We start from the raw sequence: 19925 nt of genomic DNA, 5'->3' as shown, positions 1-19925 counted from the left end.
TAAAAACAGATTTCTTCACAATGGTATAGGTTATTTTACTTTTTCCAGTTAGAAAAAGATGGACCAAATGATTTTTTCTTTTTAATGTCCTTTCCAGCCCTGTATTTCTATAACTCTTTATAACTCTTTTTAACTCTAGTGGCTTTGATCTGGGGGGTGGTTCGCTGTGGAACATGTTATAAAAGTCATGAATCTTAAAGATGCTGAAGCAAAATGTGCCTCTGGAATTTATATCCTGATCAAATATAAGCATACTTAATCTAGACTTCTTTGCTCAAGCTTTTCTAAATATTCAAGCCTTGTCAGCCAGAATGGTTCAGAGTAGCGTCTAGCAGGGTTTTTAGTCCTTTTAAATAAAATCTTAAATATTCCATGATATTTTCAGTAGTTTGAGCTTTTGATTAAAAAGTAGTCAAAAGCATGTTACTGATATGGGTTTTTAATAGTTTTTCATCTGTTTATTGATTACATTCAAGTGTCAGAGTTCCAGAACAGTGATATCTAATGCTTGAACAGCTTAACTGAAACCTTCATACTTTTATTTTTGTAGGACCTTGATGTTGGAGCAAGGAAGGTGAGGTTATATATCAATGAGAACCTTGTATTTGATGGTGAACTAGAGAGAGCTTCTGGAGATCTCTGCACTGACCATAGCACTACAATTGACCTCACAGATCACAAGCAAAATACCTCTGCATACTCTTCAAATGAAGGGAAAGAAGTAAACGCACCTGCAGTCACCCAGAAGAGAGCAGACTTAAATTTTAAATGCTTACAGTCAAACAGTACTTCGCTAAACTGGAAATCTCTGCCAGAGGACAATCATCTTGAGCGTAAGATGAACTCAAACAGCTTTACGAAGAAAAATGTGTCTGAGTTAGAGGATGATCTAAAAGTTTTACCATCTCATGTTTGTATAAAAGATGCTAAAGAGAATGCAACAGCACAAGCAGTTATGCATCTTCTTCAGTCTGATGATGAACTTGCTTTGAGCAAGCAAATGGAAAAGCTAACAGGAAGAAAATTGTCTGATTCTACAGGTGCAGTTCCCTCTTGGTTACAGTCATCTTCCCAAGTAACAGAGAGTAATCAAGTTATTTCCAGTAAGCAGAAGCCTCCCTGGCTTGCTACAGAACATGGTTTAGGCTTGAGATTTCAAACACAGTCAGATGGAATCATGAAAAACTTTTCTGATCTGACTGAGGGTGTCAAATGTCAGAGAAATGGACTGGGAAGATCCAGTAGTAGAAATGCAAATGGAGGTGAGAGATCACAAATGCTAAGCAGAAAGGAGGATGACGTGGGCCTGGACGTTTTGGAGCAACCTTCTAACAAAAATTCCTGCAGCTCACAGTACCCTACAAGTGGAAGGAGAAGTGTTAGATGTGCAAAAAAGATAGGATTAAGCACTGTAAATCTTGGAGAAGATGATTCTGCTCTCAAAGGTAAGAGCTCACAATAGCAACCGTAGTGCAAGTGCTGACAAGTTCTCCCTTTTGCAGAGGCACAGAATCATTTAGGTGGGAAGGCACCTCTTGACATTCCTGAAGGCCTAGGCAGGGGGATTTTAGTTTTGCTATTTACAGTATTCAGTTTTTTCTCATTCATGCTATGACAGTGCTCAGTCTCTCTCCTTGTCCTACACCTGATGTGAAATGCTTTTCTGACAAATTTACATTCTGAGTTAGTTTTTTTTAATTTACTGGGAGAAGATTGAAGATTATATTTCAGTAAATTATATGCTAAAATTGACAGTCCTGCAGACAGCAAATGTTTGCTAATATCATGGGAAATCTGCAAAAAGATAAGGTGTGACCTCAAGGTAGTGAGTAAATTGACAGTTTGTGTAGTAGGTTTGTGTCTTTCTCAGTGAGAATATATGCTGAATGTATTTGTTCAGAGTGATTGGAAAACTGCCCTTATTTTCCCTTCTCTGCTCATAAGATCACATACCTCTTTCAAACCTCTCCCTCAGACATCTCTGCTTATTTATGAAGCTTTTTCTTGTAAATTTAGCTGTTATCTCCTCCATGCTTTTGATTATCCTTTTCATTCTTCTTCAAACCTTTTTTAGTTTGTCTGGATCCTGTTGGAGGTGGAAGATCCAGATTTGTGTACTTGTGTTCTACCTCTGGCAACAGTGTGTGCCCCGGGAAAAGTATGAGAACTGGCCAAGTTGTGAAGTTCCTGCTCTCTCCCAATCTTTGGCTAAGAAATTTTCTGTGTGTGGGGTAATATTTTTGTGCTTAACCACTATAAATAACACAAGAATAGAATTTCTTACCCACAGGTTCTAGTTTGTCTTGCTTTTAACCAACATTTTTGGGTTTCTGTTGCTTAGGATCTATTTTTAATCTCCTCTGTTCAGTTTCAAGCCATGTGTCACTGACTTTTTTTTTTTTTTTGGACCCTTCATACCTCTTCTTTGGCATCCTGTAAGACTTGACTCAAATGAAGATAGTCTGACAGAACAAGGACAACAAGCCCCAGAGAATTGGAAGACGAGGTTACAAAAATACGAATTGAAATTTTGGGAGTGATTTAGCATCAGAAAAATGTACATGATAGTGTAGCTTGCTGTATACTGTATTTGGGTGTATACATTAAAGTTATGGTCGTAAGGGACTGGAAATATGCGTAAGTGCAGGAATGCCAGCTCAAATATCAACAGCTTTGCAGACAGGTGAGGAAAATGGTTCTTTCTAAACTTAGAATATCTAAATTTTTTCTTCTCTGCCCATCTGTGGAGAAAACAATAATCTTATGTCTGCAATTATACCTCAAAGAAGAAAAAAGTACGGAAGTAGTTGGAATAACTGCCTTCACCCACCCACTCACCACAGCCCTTTTGCTGTTTCACACATTTCACAGTACCTCTGTTATATTAAAAACTTGTCAACATTATGGAAAATATAAATAAGTCCCACCTTAGTAATTTCTGTTTGGTTGTAAAAATGCTAAAAATTGAGAAGTTTTCATGTAAACTGTAAGATGAGGCTTATTATGATTCTAATTATACTGTTCTCTAATGTTGCTCAGAGCAGGTTTTTCTGGTGCTTAAAACTCCCAATATGTGTTTGTCCCTGGGAAAATTGCATGCCATCGAGCAGCTTTTGTTCTCTCTGTGCTGTACTGTGCAGGGTAAAGCCATCTTCGCAGTGGAGCTGAGTGAGCATTAACCACAGGGAAACAGTATTAAGCATTTCCCTAAGAGTGGTGAATTTTAATTGGTACGGGGCTACGGGAACTGCAGTTTCCCAATAGCAGTATGTGACAATGGGGAGGCTGCACAAGCTCGTATGCAGTGTCACAGCCTGCCTTTGGTCACTAAATGAAGAATAATGAGAACAACAGAAATTAAAACTAGCACATACATGCATATTTGGCTCGAGTTAATGTTGCTATAAAAACATACAATTTTTCTTTGATAACTGGTTTAATGTGCAAAGGAAATGATGGCAGTGTACTGATCAAATTTGCAAATAACATATAATTTGGGGTGTTATGAGTTAAGAAGATTAAAGAACGGCACAGAAAGATGAGCTTGAGAACTGGAGTAATAGCTTTGGAATGCAATTCAATAGTACTGCTAGCAGGGTCATTTGGGGACTAATAACAAAAAATTAAGTTGTAAGCTGAGTAATCATCAATTGAAAATGACCGAGGAAGAGAAGGATCTTGGTTGAGTAGTTGGTAACAGATTGACTATGAAATGCTAGCGTGACGCAGGCATGATTATAGTGATGCACTCTGAGGATGTATCAGCAGAGGCATTTCTGTTAGTTAGGGGAATATTAATATCTCAACACAGGCACTCGTGAGATGTCAGTTGCAAAACTGCAGTTCTGATCATCCATTTTCAGGAAAGCTGATTACAGAGTGGAACAGATACAGAAGAGAGCTTTTAGAATGATTTAGGTAATGAATTGTGTGATTGCAGCATGGAAATGTGATTGCTATTTATAACTGCAGGAAGTAAAAATGAGATTAACACAACAGAGGGAGAAGAAAGGTAGTTTTTTTCCAAGCTAACGTTGCCTCAAATGTAGTTTACTGAAGTTCTGAGAGGAATTGTGTGGAGTGTGTTGCCATTGGAAGCAGGGCAAGGCACTTGGTGATTCAAGAAATCCCCCCTAAACCCATAGGGGAGGTGCACATTGCAGGTGTCATCATTTCTGGATGCTGGGATAGCATCCACCATACAATCCTCTCAGGCATGCAGAAGACTGGGAATGTATCTGTAACATCTGCAAGTGGGATACTTTTGTTTTGCATGCAGAGTTTGTTCACGTGGCTCCAATAAAAATAATAAATTTTAGATTCTAAAAAAAACCAGCCCAAACCCTGTAAGCCTTCAGCCATTGGCCTGTGGTTTTGGGCTATTCTCTGCTTTCATTTCAGAGCTCCACTTTTCCTGTTGTCACTTCTTAACATAGCTAACAAACCTGTTAACCTCCCATTGACAGTAACTCCTGTTGAACTGCTGTAGAAGTGCTTCAAAGCTGTAATCTCTGTACTGCTTGAAGTATGTAATGTTTAAAAAAAAGGAAAAAAAGGGAAAAAACCTCCAAAACAAGGAAAACCAGTGGATGTCAAATACTCTTCTGTACATCCTCATTCTGAAATTTTCAAACTTTGACATTTTAAAGTGGTAAATATATATACAGTGTCATCTTCTTCAGGTAAATTGTGAGGCTCTGGGAAGTAGTTTGGGATCACCCACCTCATGAGTATCCATATGGATGGTGGTTTGAACAAGGGAGTGACTTAAAAAGTCTGATATTCTCTGAAGTATGGACCTCTGCTTCCTCTCTGTATTCCCCTTGTGGGGTAAGGAGGAGTGGCCAGGTTCGTCTCCAGCCTTTCATTCTGGAAAACAACCCTCTTTTAGGTAGTTTCCCATCTGCTTTAAAATTCTTATTTTTATCTCGCTTGTGTATTGTAAATGATTATTGGCCACAGATAGATTAGGAACATTGCCTCTTTCCAAAAAGAAAGTTGAAAGTTAGTCTTGAGAAGTCTTTTGGGAAATTATTATTTTGCATTTTACAGCTATTGGCATTTATTCTTGATAACCATTTGTTTTAGTATACACTCAAGGACATTGTACAGAAGTAAAATCTAGCCCATGGGTCTGTAATTCTTTAGTACTCCACTTGCTTTTCTTCATTTATTTGAAGAAAATACATAAGTGACAGCTTTATTGAAAATCTTTGTTATTATCTGCTCTTAATTGTTTTGAGGTGGAAATTAAGCAGTTCCCAAGCGCAGTCACAAGGAGAGCATGCTTTGCTCCCACTGTGCCCCTCTAATTTGTCGTCTCCACTGCGTTCCCATTAGATCCTTTGTCATTATCCCCCTTCTACATCTCACTTGCTGAAAAGTGAGAAAAATATTTGGGTGTTACCTGCACAGAATGCAATGCTGACCTCATTCTTGTTGTACGCTGAACCTACGTCTTTTCTCATCACTTTTCTTTATATACTCGTGGCTGATTTTGACAGGAAGCCCTACCTTTTCTCTGTAATGCTTTATAAACTTCACCACTTAAGCCATTTCCAGCTGTTTGAAAGATGTTCTGCAGAAATGCAGACAGATGATTTAAACTGTCGTGACAGCCACATAATAAGTATCACTGGGCAAAATCCCAAGTTCTGTAAGCGTTGTGTCAAGGATTTGCAATCTCAAACTTAGTTGCATTTTGTATCTCGGCATGTGCTTTGCTCTTCAATAGTTAAAAACGATTGGTTTTGTTATGTCTAAATGGGGAAGGGAAATTGGAACATGTAGCCCTCGTAATAGGGAGGCAACAAAAAAGTGTTGCTGTAACAGAATTTCACAGTAAGGGAACACAAGTATGATCAGTGTAATTCTGGAAAGTTCGTGTTGTAGTGCTTTGCTTCCAGTCCTGTTGATACATTAAATGCCTATGTAATGTTTTTTTCCAGATGCAGCGTTTTCGATCAAGGACATAGCAACTTCTAGAGCAAAGTGGCACAATGAACAAGAACACACGCTGCAGGAGTCCTGGAACTCCTTGGTAAAGTTTAATTATTCCCATCGTGGCCGAATCTCTAACATGGATTTTCAAGGGGATATTTTTGATGAGTTTCTCCATCAACAGAAAATCAACCGGCCTGGAGAATATCAGCAAGTGAGAAAAGAGGGACTACAAATGCTACTGAAAAGGCAAGAAGGAAATTCTGTGGAGGCACATGATGGAAATGATTTTAAAATTCCTGTTTTACCTTATGGAAAGCACTTGGTGATAGACATTCAAACAACATGGGGAGACAGACATTATGTTGGTCTTAATGGAATTGAAGTTTTCAGTTCTAAAGGAGAGCCTGTTCAGATTTCAAAAATAACAGCTGAACCACCTGATATAAATATTTTACCAGCTTATGGCAATGATCCCAGAATAATAACCAACCTAATTGATGGGGTAAATCGGACCCAGGATGATATGCATCTCTGGCTCGCACCATTTACCCCTGGAAAACCTCACTTCATCTTTATTGACTTTGTGAATTCCTGTCAAGTAGCTATGATTAGGATTTGGAATTATAATAAATCTCGCATACATTCTTTCAGAGGTGTGAAAGACATTATAATGTTGTTAGATGAACAATGCATCTTTAAAGGAGAAATTGCGAAAGCTTCAGGAACCTTGTCTGGAGGTATGCTATAATTTCTTGTTTTCTTTGTGGAAACAGCAGTACAATACAAATACATTTAGCTTGTTTGTTATCACTTTCCACTTCAAAGCAAGTGGCACTTTGTATAGTATTTAGTCCTTTTAATTTCAAAACATAATGCAAAACCCAGTAATGCATTCTTCAATGAAACTGTGAATTTAGCAGCATATAGAGTTAATCTCTACTCTTAACGATGTCTTAGCGACAAGACCATATATCAATAACATCATATAGTCACTAGACATTTAAAAGTTGCAGACTTTTACTTGTTCGCACAGATATGGTCTTCTGGAAAAGGTGATGGAGAAGCTTTTTCCCCATTTTCTTTTATATGTATTTGAAATTTGACTGAGTTCTCTATTCTGCTGTGCAGTATAAGTTTGGGAATGAACATACTAATTATATCAGTTGTCAGTATCAATTTACCATATATTATCTTTAAACACTACTGCAAATTAAATGTAAAGAAGGACTGAAAATAGTTTTTATCACTCTATATATTCTTTTGTATGGTTTCTCCATTTAATTCTGTATATTGCCTCCAGCTCCAGAGCACTTCGGGGATACCATACTGTTTACTACCGATGATGACATTCTTGAAGCTATATACTGCTATGATGAAACTTATCATGGAGAAATGGAAAATGCCAGCTCCTTGAGATATGAGGAAGAGCTAAAGAGGCCAACAACTGCTGATAGGGAGGGAGATGAAAGACCTTTTACACAAGCAGGATCAAGAACAGGGGATCTACAGGTAGGGGCCTCCATGTTCAGAACTCCCTATAATGTCTTTTTGAAACATGACATGGAAGCAGTAGACACTGATTTCCATGATGGAGTAAAGCTCTGTAGAAGAACTAATGCAGCTATCTGTCTGTTTTGAAGATTACTTTTTTCACCAGCTCAATAATTTATGTGCGTTTTTTTGGTCCAAAAGGTCCTCCAAATTGTTGTTTTTCTGATTAATTAATAAAACTACAAGGAAAATTATACCAGATAGTATGGTGGTTTGGTTTTTTTCTTTACTTCCTTGGACAGAGATTAGAGGAAGTTCTTTTTGATTTAGGTACTCCTACAGGTTTATGCCACTGTCCGTGATTTTTATCATACATTTATTCATGTAATGAGTAGCTGTGCTCCCTGTCACTCCAAACCAAAGACTTTTCCGTGTTTTCCACACAAAGTATACTCTTGTTTTTTCCTTCCTCCACGAATTAAGTATGCTAGGTGAGAAGGATCTCCCCCTGTCAAGTGTCCCCTAATTTTTACTCTTCCCTTTTTTGACTAGCATCTCCACAGGTCTGTGTGCATTTTGCAGCATAAAAATGCCACTTTACTGTTCCATACAGTAGGTGTTTTACTGCTTGGAGGAAAGCCATATTTTCAAGCACTGGAGTCTTGCCTCAAACCATTCCAGCCCAACAGTCCAGTGTCTGAGCTAAGATCCTGCAAGATTTTCTGCTCAGGATGGTGTGGGGCAGACTTTGACCTGATTTCCATCAAATCCTCTACCTTAGAATTTTCATGAGCACCTATTGCTGCTTCAATGATGTTATCTTTTTGTAGGGGTCACACTCTTACGTGTAAGTCTGTGAGGAGATCCAAAGCTGAATCGACCCAAATTCCAGCTGGTTCAGGTGAAGTGTTCCCAGTGATATATGGCTCCTAATGAGCCTTGTGCTGTTGTTAAGCCTTCCTGTTCTGTCTTGTCCTCTTCTCCTGGTGGCTTATAAGACAAAGGGACATGCCATGACATTGGAATTTGATCTCACTATTAAGATCATGAGTCAGTGACTCTAATCCTTTTGACTTCTTCAGTGCTGGTTAACACTGGCAACAGTAATTTCAGTGTCATCTTTGTTTGTCGTATCTTAAACTGTTCAGGCACCTTACGCAATGCAGGATTCCATGAACACAAATTGAAGTTCACTGTTCTTTTCTTGATCGCTTGTTTATTGTGAGCATTCACCAGGAACTCTTTCATTGCAGAAGCCTAGACGTGGCCTGTCTGGTCCTTACTCAGAGCCTCTGCCTTTTATTTTGCTCTTCATCTGTGACGCCCTTCATACTCCTTTTCTAACTCTGAAACATGCTGTATCAGCAATGCGATAACAGAAGCTATTGTGACTGAGCCATTGATCTCCCTGATATTCTGTATTTGTTGGTACCATCAAGATTTTGTAGACGGATGCTTATGCTATCAGAATGATGCAGATTACTAGATGATTTGTCTTGCCCAGCATTACGTTGGCATTCAGGCTAGTATTGGGCTTGAACAGTCTACCTGTCGATGATGCACCCTTTTTTCCTGTAGCATGTTCAGTGGATGAAGCAGAGTTACACTGCACTGTCTACAGAACTTTTCAAAAGCTCTTATGGGAGCATCTTAATTTCTTGTCAATATTATCCACAGTCATCTGTTTTTCCTATGAATTCAGTAATCCTTAACATGTCAGCCTTTATAGCAAGTCAGAGCTGTTACTAGTGCACTTGACCCAACTCTGACTGTGGCTGATAGTGGATGCCTGCGGAGAATGTAAGAGCAGCGCAAACATGCAGTGGTGTTTTTCTGAAACACTCATCCAGCCCTTCAAAATTTGTCTCACAAGGACTCCTTGACTTAGCCTTTGTGTTTAGTAACCAGCCATAGATTTTTTTTTTTTGTGTTAATTCATCCACTAGGTTTTTGAACCTGAGGGCACTTCTACAGCTTAACCATGCTCTGTGGTAAATTTCCCAGCTTAACTTGTGTAGCACAAAGAACCTCTTTCTGGTTGTCTCTAGCTTCACTTAATGTCCCCTAGTTTTTGTGTTGGAAGAAACTAAACAATTTTTTTCCATTTGCTTCTTCAAGACACTCAAAAGATTTATGCCTCTCTGTCACACTAAGTCTCTTTTCCAGAATGTTTAGTCCTACTTCAGTTATTCCTCACATGGAAGGTGCTATACAGTATGGTCAGGTGTAGGACCAGGGAAATACTTTTTACTTTTTATTGCTTTTCCAACAACTCCTGTACTATGGTGGTGTTTTGTTCTAGTCATAAGGTAGGAGCAAGCAAGTCACAGGTAGGAGCAAGTAGGCATAGTTGAAATTATAGAAAATTGAACAATATCTGAAAGAAAAGATAGTGGGCACCAGTGGAATGAAGGGATCTGAGTAGTCAAGAAAGGAGGAAGAGGGAGAAAAGGTAATAAGGTAGCTTGGCACAGGTGGTTTACTGCCTGCAAGGGAGGGCATTATTCTGCATTCCATAAAACCACTAGCTTTATTGTGTCCGTGGGTTTTGATATTCAGTGGAGTTGCAAATTTTAATTCCCAGGCTGGTCTTTTGAAGTTCTTCTGAGAAGAAGGCATCAAGTATCTAAGATAGAGTCACAGTTTTGCAAGACAGTAGAAGGGTTTTTTCCATCTTCTCTAGGTTGTCTGCGTGTGTTTATTTCAGTGCACACTTCTTCTTCAGTTTCACCCACTTAATTACAAGGACATTTGCTACTACATGGAATATGTTGCAGTCTGGGAACATACACATATAAGATCCAGGATGTCAATGGTTATCCTGCACAGCTCTAATATGACAGTAGGAGAAAAGCGTTGACAAGCCTTTTGGTTTTTTTAGGCACAATGTAGATCCATTTGATGTATTCTGGATGACAGGAAGTCTACTTCTAACGATGAATGAAGCTATAGAGAATGAGTCTGGACTTCTAATTTCCTGTTTGGCTTTTTGCTTACTAATGAGGATTGAACTGATGTTTTTGTAGGATTACTTATAATAATGCCAAGATTTCATTCTAATCTGCTATTGTTTTGTTTGGAGCCCAGTACTGTATCTGTAAAGATTGTTTTCATCATATGTAGTATTTTTACAATTACCTACAGTGTATATAATTAGCCATTTCATCATGCTCACTCAATGAAATGAAGTCAGTCTGCAACCTCTGCAGTTGTCTTTACTACCCTAATTGCCCCAGTATGATCAGCAGAATTTGTCATCTGTTTATTCACTTTCTGGTTTGCTATTTTGAATAACATAGGCTATTATTAATTAGTATTGTCAAAGAACAAATGTAAGCTTTTGGACAAGTTTGCTTATTTGCTCTGCCTCTTGGTTCTTCTTGTCTCTGCAACATATTTGCCATGTGTTACAAATACAGCACATTATCATTTGCTAATTGCAGTCTGCAGGTAAGTGAGACTGACTTAAGAATTTCAGCCTCTTTGAGAACAGGTAGCCCACACTAGGGAGTCTCCTGTTTAACACTTCAGTGTGCACTAACAACAAAAAACCCCTAACAGTTTTGACTTTATAAGGAGCCCTATGATCTACATTTTGGGGCATATTTCCCATTATTTGCAGGACACCCTGGATGGTGGGGCAAAGGGGAGATTGATATACAAAAGGCTGGATGCAAAAAACCTGCCCAAAACTAAAGAAACAGACAAGTCCACACACACGCACACACTTTATAAACAGTATGTCTGTTATATGTATATGATGCACCTGTTTACTTCTTAGGTTCAAGAGCCAGACCCTCTCTCTGAATGTATACCCAAGGAATCAGGAATATTTACTGGAAAATGTAAGTTCTTACATTTACTTCTTGCTTAATCTCCCTCCCCCTTAACATGTTATCAAGGAGGATTTGATTTGTCAGAGCTGTACGGAACTTTGTGACAGATGTCAGGTCTAGTATAAAGAAGAGTAATTGAATATTTAAGGCAGAAGCTTTGTTTACTATGGCATTTAGAATATTATGTCGTAACAGTTGGCTTTTAATCTCAGAAAAATAGCACTAGCTGTTTGCCTAGTCCCTGAATGGGATTTGTAATAGCCGTGTCCCTTACCCAGTAATTCTCTCCCAATCCTACATATTTCTGTACAGTGACTTAATTTCTCAGATCTGATAGGCAATGGAAACCCTACAGTAAAGCTATACCAGAATGTTATATTCATACTTGAAGTACCTGATTTCTTTATCCTGTACAAAAACAGATCTATGTGGCCCTTTAAGTTATTGTCCAGAGAACTTCTGGACAGCCCAGAGGTTTTGGTATCAGCTTCTGGTCGTTCGACCAGCACAAGAGAAATCTGGTTCTTGGGCCTGGCATAAAGACCTCAGCAACCTGTGCTGTGCTCTCTGCAAATATACACAGTGCTGTGCCTTAGTCACACGTCTGTGATCTGTGACCCATGAAGGATATCTGGATCTGTGAACTTTTATCTATGAGCATGTCTATGATCAATTCATACCTGTGAACTTAAGATGCCTTTCCCTTCTCCCATTTCTCAAAGTGGGTGAAAAAAGTGTAGTGAGGGTGTGATTCAGAGCTCAGCAGGTATAGTTTGTGACACTGACAAGACATTGTTAATTGGACTAACCTGTCCCTATCACACATAGGTCCTGAGTTCTATGAGTTCTTGCAGGGAAAGAGCTGGAGAAAGCTAGCTGCATTTAAGGGAGGCTTTCCATGCCTTATGAAATGCAAAACAAACTCCAACTTAGTCTCTTAAACAGAAAAAAACGCCATTAATTGCTACAAGGGCCTGTCTATGTAAACGACCTTGCACAAAAACAACTAGAGGCTACAGCCTCATTTTTGCCAATGATTTCTGCATACCCTGCCCTGCCTGTGTATATTGTTCCTTGTTCTTATTTTGTGGGGTGGTCCCTTAGACCTGGAGTGAGAGTCCTTTTGCTGTTTCTCGTTTTGGGAAATTACTGGAAATTGTGCAAAACTTAGGATCAGTACTGCCTTTTCATCTGGGAATCCTGGTAATAAATTGTGCATGGAGTCACTGAGGATTTATATCTTTGGCCTGTTGTAGGTAGTTTTCATCTCTTTCATCCTGTTGCCAGTCATGATGTAAAGGAGAAATAGTGCCTCAGAGTGTGATGGTCACTGGTACGAAGTCCAGCTAGTGGCTAGTTACTAGAGGTGTCCCTCAGGGAACAGTACTACTATAGTCTGCACTGCTCAGTGTCTTCTTTTTGAAAGAACTTGGTTGATGGGATAAAGTACGGTCACAGCAAGGTTGTGGGTGATACCAAGCAGAGGGGAGTGGTTGATATCCTGGAGGGCAAGGCTGTTCTTCAGAGGTACCTCAGCAAGCTGGAGAAATGGTAACATGTTACCCAGCGTAACCTCATGAAGTTCAGGGCAAGTGCAAAGTGTGGGAGGTAATAATGTGTGCCGCAGGCCAGGCTGGGGGCCAGCTAGCTAAAAAAGCAGCTTTGCATTGAAGGGCCTAAAGTCCTTCGAAGACCACAAACTGAACCAGCCAGCAGTGCCGCCTTGCAGTAAAGGCAGCCACCTGCCTCCTGGGATGCAAAAATAAGAGTGCAGCCAGCAGGGCAAGGAAGGGGATTCTGCTTGTGTGCAGCTGCGTTTGGAGTATGGGGTTCAGTATGGAGCTCCCTAGAACAAGAAGAAATTTGTCATTACTGGTGTGGGTCCAGTGGAGGAGGGTGACCAAGATGGTCAGGCAGCTGGCGTACCTGGCATGTGAGAGAAACGTGGGAGGGCTGGGTTGGTTTGTTCATCCTGCAGAAGAGAAGATAAGGTGAGGGGAGATCTTCTTGCTACCTATAGCCTATCAGAAGGGCATAGAAAGGAGGGGTCCAGGCCATTCTCAGGCATCGACATAGGATCGGGTTGAGAGGCAGCTGAGTCAATGAGGTAGAAGACAAGAATTGCCAACCGGGTATTAGGAAATCTTTTTCACCCTGAGGGTAGGGTTGAGAGAGTTTTTGAAATCTGCCAGCCTTGGGAACCTTCAGATTTCCGCTGGATTAGCTCCCAAGAGACCTGATGTAATGGACGTGCTCTGAGCTTGGAGTTGGACTAGAGACCTCCAGAGGTCCCTTCCACCCTGCATCAGTCTGAGATTCTATGAAGGCATTGGCATGGTGATGTGAATACTAAACCTTGTGTGTAGCTGCTTTACTCAGTCTTTTCCCTTTTGTTTCAAAATATACGAGAACTCTTGCATGCTCGTACACTAAGCGAGTTTCGTTTTAGCAATGGCCTTGGGAATAGCGTCTAATAGCAATGTAGCCATAGCTCCAAACTTGTCAGCTAATAGAACTATTTATTTCTTAGCGTCCTTGCAAATGCTAATGAGATCTTACACCCAAGTGAATTTATGTGCATATCAAGGCTTAGTCTCGCGTAAATTGCTACGGCTATTTAGAGGTAATTGGGCTGGATGGCTTAATAGGTTTAATGCTTGTTTGTTTTACAGGGCGTCATGACTACTGGTGCTTCTTTACACATTATCCAACCTGATTATTTCTGGGCTTCTGTAATGTGTGAAACAAAAGATGTTTTTAATTTACAGTGATAGATTTTTACGGAACCTGACCAGATTGAAATATTACTTGTTATATCTGTATATGCTATTTATATTTTTTCAGTAAGGTGTGAAACAGGTGGATCTGAAGATACACATACAATCTTTTGTCTGCCCAGTTTTTCTTTTGTATTTATTTTCTGGGGATGCAGGCTAATCAACATTGCTGCTTTTCACTAACGCTGTTCCACTAAAATACATCCATGTGTCCAGTTCTGACATGAACATAGTAACTTAAATGCATTAGTAAACCAACTATGAGTTGATGTTCTCTGACAATTTATGGATTTATGAGAGACTGGATTTATATGAATCTATGTAGTCACTTAGCTGGCAAAAGATGATGGATAGGCTTCAGCCTAATAGGTCTTCTCTGTGTCTGCATAATCACAAAATCTTTCATGTAACTGCTTAAATTTATCATTTAATTACCACCAGTCTACAATCTAAGTAATGAGACACTTGGTAATGTGCTTGATCAGGAGTTGTACAGTTACAAGTGAACAAGATGTTGGTGCCCCACTAAAGGGGTCTAATACATGTGGAGGCAGGTGTGCAGACCAGGACATATCCAATACAGCATATAAAGTTATTTAGTCTAAACACAGTACATACAATGTTAATCACTGGGGCTTGCATGCAGTCTTATATTGTCTCCTTACTTCAAACTAGTAAGTAGTAAGTATGTGTATAGATATATTAAATTTATATTCTTTTATATAGGCCTGCAACTGAATTTTACCATGACCTGGGGAGACTCTCATTACCTTGGACTGACAGGATTTGAAGTGATAGGAAAGAATGGTCATGCATTACAAATAAATACAGAACAGATTTCTGCTTCACCCCAAGACTTAAATGATCTTCCGGAGTATACAGGAGATTCCAGAACATTAGAAAAGTAAGTAGCAAAAGAGTTAGATTGTCCAAGCATTTCGGCACCGTTCTTTTTCTTTTATTTTTTTTCTTTGTGCCTGTTGTTTCCACCAATAGTTTTGGAAATTTATCAATTTTAGCATTTTACATGAGACTTTTTAAAGTGACAGAATTATATATGCTTTTATTATGTTAACACATGTTAATGTGAACATGATTTTCATACTGTCACTGCTCATTCTTGGAATGCTACTCGGGAACAGCCTGTTGTAGAAACATGAGTAAGATGTTTCCAAAAGACTGTGTTTGAGTTAGGAGATTGTGATATGCCCAGTTGGTATCTCTGCTAACGACTTTCCAGGCAGAAATGTGGGTGCTCTGTAGCATCTGTCTGTGCATATGCAGTGATATTTAGGCAGGATTTCTGGATGATTTCAAGACAAATTTTCAAGTTAGCCAAGGGTGAGGGTGTATTAAGGTATTGCATAAATAGGTGTCATTCTTTTGGCAATTCTGCAGCTTTTGTAAAATTTTTTTTGTTAATAAAATGAAGTTTTATTCATTGACAGTATACGTCCTCAAATTAACTTGTACCTCCTGAATGGCAGCAGTACAGAAATCATATGCTATGGGTCTGGAGAGGACTCAGCATTTGGATGCTACTGAAGCTGCATCCTGTTGTTTCCAAGTCATATCTCCATTTTTAAAGGGTATTCTCAGCTGTAATCCTGTCCTCTGGCATATTTATGGTCTGTGAATAGGTTTATGAATTAGGGCTTCTCTTTTCAAGATCTTTGTTGAGTCTTAGAATGCTGTATTTATCCACGGTTCTTTGTAATTTCTGCCAATCTGACTAATACAGATGTCAAGTTTACTTGTATGTAATTCCTTGGTTCTTTTGCCTATTTGTATGAAAGTCTTCTGTAGATGTCAAGATCTAAGAAATCATCCCATGAGATCCCCTGTGATGAAGAGTTTCTGGTGGTGGAGTCTTTATAAGTCTCTCCATACTCCACTGTGATGCACCCAGATGCAAAGAATTCATTTAGCTTTCCTGTTGGTGTTTTATCTTCTCTGAATGCTCCTTTTACTGCCTAGTCATCTGTTGATCCTACAGAATTTCTGGCAGGCTTTCTGCTCCTGATGTATTTGAGGAATTTTATTTATGGTACCTTTTGCTTGCTAGCCTTCATACTCTTTTTTTTGGCCTGTGCATACGCATTTAGCCTTCCAGAGTTTATGATCCTATCCATTTAGGGTTTTTTGATCATGAATTTTGTTGAAAGATGGCGTGTAATAACTTTCTTTATCCTGCCACTGAGCCAGGCTGGCTTTGATTTTTCAAGTCCTCCCTCTTTCTAACATCTTTCTTAGTAAGTGGGATTCATTTTTCTGTGTTTCCAGTATAATATCCCTTAATATTCTCCCTGCTGTGTGTAATGTTTTTATTTTATTTTGTTGCCTTTTTTTTTTTTTTTTTTTTTACATCATCATTTTTGTGTAAAAACCTGTTTGGGCACAAGAAATAGGGGCTTTTCTGACTTTTGATATTTCTGCAAGCATGTTGAATTTGAGTGCACTGCAGTGCTCTTTAGCTCTAGCATTTGGAGTGAGTCCTGTGTGCTATTCAGGACCAAGTCAAGGATTATATCTTCTCTCATGGGCTCCCTAATTAGTTCCTCTCTGAAAGGGTAATTATTCAAACCTTTTTCTTTAAGGAACTGCCAAGTCTGGCACTCATTCTTCCATTAAACTTTTAAATAAATAGTAAGTACACAGGGCAGTGTACCAAAGTAATTACAGAGGACAATTAGTTTATATTCTCCTTTACTCCATCTTTGTATGCTGTAGTTTGTGGTAGGAGAATGTCAGGATTCCAAAATGAGGAAATAATGGAATTAACTTTATCTAGTCAGCCTGAAGTCTGTGCTATTATGAAAAGACATTGTCATCCTGGTACAAAGCTTTTTGGAAAAGTAGGAATGTGCCAACCTGTGTGCATGAAGAAGGATGTGAAGAAACTCTGCTCCTTCTCTGGGTTATCCAGCTGCCATCCAGCAACTTGTTGGATTCGGTGTGGTTGCTTTGGCATAGTAACACACACCAGTTCAGGCATGGTACTATATTAATAAATTATATTGTGTCTGGGCCTTAGAGTTTTGCCTTTGGCCGTTTTGGTACAGTTGAGCTTTCCTCTACCGGCTCCTGTTCACACAGGGAAAACCTAAGGATTTTTCTGTTTTTCCTCAGGGAGACCCAACTAAAGGAAATACTGTCTGCTCCCCACCCCACCCCCCGTCTTTAGTTCAGCAATTGCATTTTATTTTTGATGTTTACTGTGCTTTTTAATTGCGTACACATGGGCACATTAAGCCCTGGAAGCAGGATCTAGAAAAAAACACCTAGTAAAGTACCTGATTTTCATGAGAAAAGCAGGCTTTTCCTTTTTTTGCAGCTAATGGATTTTTCTCTTTGAAGGTTAATAGATGGGACTAATATCACAGTAGAAGATGACCATATGTGGCTTGTTCCCTTCTCTTTTGGAGAAGATCATCTGCTCACAATCCATTTTGATAAAATTGAAAGTATTGCAGGGCTTCGCTTTTGGAACTATAATAAATCTCCGGAGGATACCTATAGAGGGGTAAGTAAAAGAAAAGGAGCACTGCCAGCAAAAATATACGGCAGTGCATTGGAAAATTGGTACTGTGATAAATGAATATAGCTGCCTTAATGGAACACCATAAATCTTTCTAGATTGTCTGAGTCTGAATTTTGTGGCAGGTATAATGCATTTCTGTCTCCACAAACAGCAAATATTGAAAAAAAGCCAGAGATAGTTTAAAGAAATCTTCACAGCTGATTTTTCTAAGAGACACATACAACAGCACATATTATTTTCAAAATACATGATTCTGAAGTGGTATCCCTCGGTATCTAGTACTTAGGCCTACCATATGATTCTTTATTTCCTGGAACACAGGGAGTGAGAGAGCACAGACGGTTCTCTAACAGAAATTCTGTTTAGGTAAGTTACAGAAGGCCAGTCAATCAGTCTTTCCCAAGAAGCAAGAAGAGTCTCTAGATCTCTAACATTTATTAGGGAAAGCTGACATCTTCAAACGGTTTGGCTAAAGTAGTTTAGCTAAAACTGTCTCACATACCTCCTCTCTTCTTTTTCCAAATAGCTTGGTTTGTATTTTTTTTCTTATTGAATACTGGGAATTGACTGGCAATTGATACCTGGTAGAGGTCATGTTACATCTTGCTGGCACTCTGAGTTTTGCTGTCCCTCATTTCTCTGGTTTTTCTCAGAAGCTATACGTACGCTTGTAATGATAATGAAGAAGTAGTTGCTGTTCACAGCACAGACAGTTTAGGAATCCATTTGTTTCCAGATCTTCCCCTTCATGTGTAACTGTTGCATTCTTGATGTCTAGACTCAGTCAGTAGATAAGAAGAAAAATGTTGGTATGTATTAAACCAGGGAGAGACAGGACAAGGACAAAAAGGGTCACTAAAGTTCTGGAAGAAATTTTAGAATTGAAGCTGGAGGCACAGATCCTTCATATGATTGGGCAAGATAGTGGCAAAAGTGGCAGAACGGCTTCTTTGTGTAAATTTACCTTCCAGGAATTGCTTTAATATGAAAACTACATAAATGCGTGGAGAGGTGTTTCCTTTCCACAACAGAGCCCTGTCATCTTTTCGTATCAGCATGGGTGTTGTTGAGTGCCAAAGGCTGGCCAAAGACTCCCAGAGGGCCAGAGTGTAAGTTCTTTAATTTAAGCCATAAATGATCTACAGATTTTAACATATGGCACCTGGTTTTGTAATACATTGCATTAACCCAACATGTCTGACACATGGGAGGGTTCAGGAGCATGGTGAGCTGCCCATCTAAACATAACCCCTGTATAACAACTAGGGATTTTTAGTAAAATCTGTGTCCTAGTTTTGACTGGGATAAGGTTCATTTTCTTCCTAGTAGCTGGTACAGCGCTGTGTTTTGGATTTAGTGTGAGAATAATGTTGGTCACACCCCGATGTTTTAGCTGTTGCTGAGCAGTGCTTACTCCAAGTCTCGGACTTTTCATCTTCTCACGCTGCCCTGCCAGCGAGCAGGCTGGGGGGCACAAGGAGCTGGGAGGGGACACAGCCAGGACAGCTGACCCCAGCTGGCCAAGGGGATGTTCCAGACCATATGATTTCATGCTGAACCATAAAACTGGGGGGTGGCAGCCCCCCGCTGGGGGACTGGCTGGACATCGGTCAGTGGGTGGTAGGCAATTGCATTGTGCATTGCTTCTTTTGTATATTCTTTTATCATTATTATTATTTTCCCTCCCTTTTCTGTCCTATTAAACTGTTTTTATCTCAACCCACGAATTTTACCATTTTTTTTCAGTTCTCTCCCCCATCCCACTGGAGAGATGGAGTGAATGGCTGTGTGTTCAGCTGCCTGCTGGGTTAAAACACAAAAATCTGTTACTTAATTGGTATGATTTGGCATAAAGAAAGGACACTTCCCTGTGAGAGTGGCACAGCTCTGGGACAGGCTGTAGTGATAAGAAACTTTCAAAACTAAATTTGACAAAGCCCAGAGCAACCTGATTTACCTATGCAGGCTTCTCTGCTCTGAGCAGGAGCTGTGACTGGAGACATGCAGAAGGCCCTTCCAACCTAAATCTTTCTGTGATTCTGTGTACAAAATGCAATATGAAGAACTGTCTCTTAGGTGGTGATGTGGAATGTTTTTGACTACTGTTGTAAGTCCAAGCTTCTCCAAGGCAGAACAGGGGAGAAAAGTTTGAACATGAATTTGCATACCAAATCAACAAACTGTGTGTGTGTCACAGTTATTAAAAGGAGGAAAAGAAACAGCTAAATCCCTAAACCCTATCATGGAATTCGGTCTTTGGAGGCCAAACCAAGAAAGAAAGGAAGGTATATTTTCACAGTTTACTTTGCTAGGTAGAAAAAAGAGGTGAGTCTGATG

The 19925-nt window shown here is 39.5% G+C and overlaps 1 protein-coding gene across 4 annotated transcripts in view; it reads left to right on the top strand.

The window, feature by feature from the left end:
• The window catches only part of KATNIP (katanin interacting protein), a 65827-nt gene that overhangs the window by 29356 nt on the left and 16546 nt on the right, over positions 1–19925 (top strand). For all 4 annotated transcript variants that reach the window (XM_027796199.2, XM_013304644.3, XM_027796200.2 and 1 more), the window contains 6 exons: positions 551–1445; positions 5949–6680; positions 7244–7452; positions 11216–11279; positions 14774–14951; positions 17405–17570. In XM_027796199.2, coding sequence (XP_027652000.2) covers positions 551–1445; positions 5949–6680; positions 7244–7452; positions 11216–11279; positions 14774–14951; positions 17405–17570 — 2244 coding nt within the window. The remainder of the gene's footprint in view (positions 1–550; positions 1446–5948; positions 6681–7243; positions 7453–11215; positions 11280–14773; positions 14952–17404; positions 17571–19925) is intronic.

Source organism: Falco peregrinus, chromosome 5, assembly GCF_023634155.1.
Source record: "Falco peregrinus isolate bFalPer1 chromosome 5, bFalPer1.pri, whole genome shotgun sequence".
Classification (NCBI taxonomy): domain Eukaryota; kingdom Metazoa; phylum Chordata; class Aves; order Falconiformes; family Falconidae; genus Falco; species Falco peregrinus.
This window is presented reverse-complemented; position numbering and strand designations above follow the sequence as displayed.